Source organism: Grammomys surdaster, unplaced genomic scaffold (genome assembly GCF_004785775.1).
Source record: "Grammomys surdaster isolate TR1022 unplaced genomic scaffold, NIH_TR_1.0 126158, whole genome shotgun sequence".
NCBI lineage: Eukaryota > Metazoa > Chordata > Mammalia > Rodentia > Muridae > Grammomys > Grammomys surdaster.
The window spans coordinates 2845665-2849869 of record NW_021620966.1 but is presented as its reverse complement, the minus strand read 5'-3'; the positions used below and the strand labels follow the sequence as shown (position 1 = coordinate 2849869).

The window sequence follows — 4205 nt, the reverse complement described above, 5'->3', positions numbered from 1 at the left end:
GCACATTTAAAAGATCATATAATAGGATTGAGGATCTTTATCAAAGATAAAGGTTCAGCATACTCACATACATCAACGTGGTACAACACTTGGATAAAAGGAAAAAGACATTATCATCTAAATAGGAAGGAAAAGCCAACATTCATTCATGATTAAAACCCTGGAGTTTTTTTTCAACTAGGTATTGAAGGAACTTATCTCCATTCAGAAAAGGTCAAACCAGAAACACCTTCCCAACACGGTGGCTAGAGTGGTCCCTCCCTCATCCACTCACGATGGAATTTAGTTGCCATTTGTTCTAGTTTCATTTCTGTTGCTGTGAGAAGAAGGAACTGAGTGAAGAAAGTTTATTTGAACTCACTATTCCAGGGTACAGTCCCTCATAGTAAGGAAGTCAAAATAGCAGGAGCTTGTAGCAGCAGCTAGTAACATCCACAGGAAAGATCAGAAAGAGGGAAAAGATGCATTCATGCTTAGTATGCAGCTAGCTTTCTCTACTCTTAATATGGCCCCAAACCGAGGAATGTTGCCACCCATTTTCAAGCCGAGTCTTCCCAAATTGATTAAGGTAATGAAGAGAATCCTCCACAGAAATCCCCATAGACCATCCAGTATAGATTGTACAGACTGCTAAACAATCTCTCACTGAGACTTTCTTCACAATTGAGATGATTCTAATGTGTGTCAAATTGCCCTATAAAATTGACCATCACACTATGTATCATAACCATCACACACAGTAGCATTATTAACAAGTAGGACCTTTATGATGTGATTAGGCAACAGGGCTCCCTCTCTTTTCCATGGTTTGATGACCTAATTATCACAGGAATAGATCAAAGCTTACTGCTAGAGTAGAGTACAATGAAGCTAGGTAGTAAGCTAGCTAGGTAGCTCTTACTCTTTTACAAACATTCTTTTGACCTCCCATCTTCCACCATACGATTGTGTAGCTTGAAGACTCTCTAAGAGTGAGTAGACCTGAACTTCACAGCCTCTAGACCCTTAGATACGTACCTTTTTTCTTTATAAATTACTGAGTGTCTCACAGCTGTTATAGGAGCGTAAGATGGATGTAGATAGACTAAGAGAAACCTTACAGTCAATGGGGAAAAGTGAAAGTGTTCTCCAAGACTCAGGACAAGACAAAAACTTTCACTCTTGTCATTTCTGCTCAAGGTAGTATTAAGAGTTCTAATCGGGCTCAGCGTTGGTGGCACACACCTTTCATCTTAGCACTTGGGAGGCAGAGGCAGAGGGGCAGAAGGGCAGAGGGGCAGAGGGGCAGAGGGGCAGGGGGCAGAAGGGCAGGGGGGCAGAGAGGGGCAGAGAGGGGCAGAGAGGGGCAGAGAGGGACAGAGAGGGGCAGAGAGGGGCAGAGAGGGGCAGAGAGGGGCAGAGGGACAGAGGGGCAGAGGGGCAGAGGCAAAGTGGATCTCTGTAAATCTGAGGCCAGCCTGGTCTACAGACTGAGTTCCAGGACAGCCAAGGCTACACAGAGAAACCCTGAAATTCAGTATATATCAACTTTTTCTTCACTAATTCTTGGTTCATTAATAAGTAGGCTAAAATCTCTGAAAAACATTCAAATGGTTCTAGGAAAAAAGCAATTATTAAGTGTTTTGTGGACACCTTGTATGTGGACAATGAAGAGAACTAGTCACATACCTGTGGTAATACTACAATGTAACCTACAGAGGCATGCTTATCATAAGAAAGCACAAGAAACCAAATGCAAACAAACGCAATAATGTTTACACTGACAACTACTGCTTAAACATATGTGTGTTCTCTTTCAAAAAAGTCTAAACTTTTAAAAATTAAGTTTAAAGCATGATTAAGTCAGCACCTTACCTGTTCATAGGCCCCAATCTTGATTACTGTCTCTGGTGCAATTTTAAAAATATTTACACCATTTCCTCGCCAAAGAGAAAAAAAGCCTCCTTCCTTTACCATTTGCTTGAACATATGAACCAATCCCATTTTACTCACTTTTAAACTTCAAACCTAGAATGAACCAGCAAATTCATTAATTTATTTTGCCAGTAATATAAAATAATTTCATCGATGGTAAAACAATTATACTATATACCTCATGGCTTTCAATAGCAGTTTCATTTTCCTTCAGCCACATAAAATCGATGTTAGTATTTTTCTTGTCCCCAATTACGCATAAAAATCAAAAATCATTATTTTGGATATAATGTCGAATCACAGAAATAAACATTCCATGTTTTACCTTGCATGCTGCTCGGCATAGATGGTGAAGTCACCTACACTCTAAATCCACTTTGCCTTTCTGTACACTGTAGCTATGCTGTAACGGCTACCTACCCAGTAATCCATTAGGAGCTGCCTCAGTTCTCAAACCTACTACTACAGTATTACCACAGGACATATGTTCCAGGATTTCTCATTTCATTTCATTAAGGCCCCAAAGCTCAGCAGTAGTGATATTTCCAATGTGAACATGCCAGAGGTGACAAAGTGCTTCCTTAAGAGACAGGATGAAAGCCATGTAACTTGCATTAGCATCTACGTTCATGACTGTACTACCTTAGTATTACTATTGGTAATCTCTTATTATGCTTAATTTATAAATTAAATTTTATCATGAGTATATATGTATGTATATGATAAAATACAGTAGTCTAGGGTTTATTACTATCTACAGTATAAGTTATCTAATGGGAAGTTTTCCTAAAACATCAAAGAAAAATAAAGACAAGTTATGAAAGTCAGAAATAATGCAATTATCAGAAACTCTTAGCACAAGCAAATAATATCCAAAGATTATTAAAGAGCATATTGAAATATGCCCTGAAAACAGAATTAGATGTGAATATATCAAACTTTCAACGGTGAATATGTTGAGGTTTCAAGGTGTTGTGGTTTGAATTACAACGCTCAAAATGCATTTGTTGAAGTCCTAACTTACAGATCCACAGCCCTCGGGGTATGATCTTATTTAAATAGGGTCTTTGCAGATAAAATAAAGTTAAACTGATATGATCTTTATTCTTATAAAAGGAAATTTGGACACAGAGACCTAAAGGAAGGCAATGAGAAGTGACAGGGGAGATGGCCATATCCAAGTCAAGGAGAGACACCCAGAACAGACTCCCTAAGTGATGTCAGAGGAGCCAGCCCTGCTCCTCTGCAGGCTTCAGAACTATAATATCTGTAAATGTCTTCCTCTGTGCTCTTCTGGTTTTTTGTGGTTTTATGTCTTTTTAAAAAAAGAAGTGTGTGTGTGTGTGTGTGTGTGTGTGTATGAGAGAGAGAGAGAGAGAGAGAGAGGGAAAGAGAGAAGAAGGGAAGAAGGGAGGGAGGAAGGGAGAGAGGAAGAGAGGGTCAGAGGGAGAGAGATACTGGCTTAATACCTGGTATGTAACTGAGGATGATCTTAGATCTCCTGCCTCCGCTTCCTCAGTGCTGGTGTTACGGAAATGTGTGACCACACCTGGCTTTAATTCACTTCCCATTTACTAACCTTCCTTATTCTCAACTTTTTTTCTAAAGTTTCCTTCTCTTTTTCACATCCTTTTCCTATTCTATCTGCTTTATTCCTTTCTGCTTTTCATTCTTTTCATTACCCTACATTTGCTCCATATTTTTAAGATTTCTTTATTATTTGATAATTTTATACATACATATTGTGTTTCGATCAGATCTGCCCGTTTCCTCTCCTCCATCTCCTCTCCTGACCCCTTCCATCACTTTTCCCACTCCGTTTCGAGTGCTTTTTATGTCTACTTGATGCTACATGCGTGAGGGTGGCTATGGGATCATTTCCTGCAGCACAGGGAGCCTATCGGGGCTCATATCCTTGGAGAAAACTCTGTCCCTCTCCCAGCCATTGATAGCCAACCGATTCTCAGAGGCGGGAATTTATGAAGGAGCTTCCCAGATCCATGCTGGGATTTTAGCTGGCCTGATTTTCTATGGGTCTGCTGCTGCACATGTGTCCACCTGTGTGCGGCTGCACATGTGTCCACCTGTGTGCTGCTGCACATGTGTCCATCTGTGTGCTGCTGCACATGTGTCCATCTGTGTACTGCTGCACATGTGTCCACCTGTGTACTGCTGCACATGTGTACACCTGTGTACTGCTGCACATGTGTCCATCTGTGTACTGCTGCACATGTGACTATCTGTGTACTGCTGCACATGTGTCCATCTGTGTGCTGCTGCACATGTGTCCA

General features: G+C 40.6%; 1 protein-coding gene across 1 annotated transcript in view; it reads right to left on the bottom strand.

Annotated features, from left to right (window-relative positions):
* Nucleotides 1–4205, bottom strand: part of LOC114612323 (calcium-binding mitochondrial carrier protein SCaMC-1-like) — a 45684-nt gene that overhangs the window by 7677 nt on the left and 33802 nt on the right. Inside the window, 1 exon segment of the mRNA XM_028757281.1 lies at nucleotides 1855–2007. Coding sequence (XP_028613114.1) covers nucleotides 1855–2007 — 153 coding nt within the window.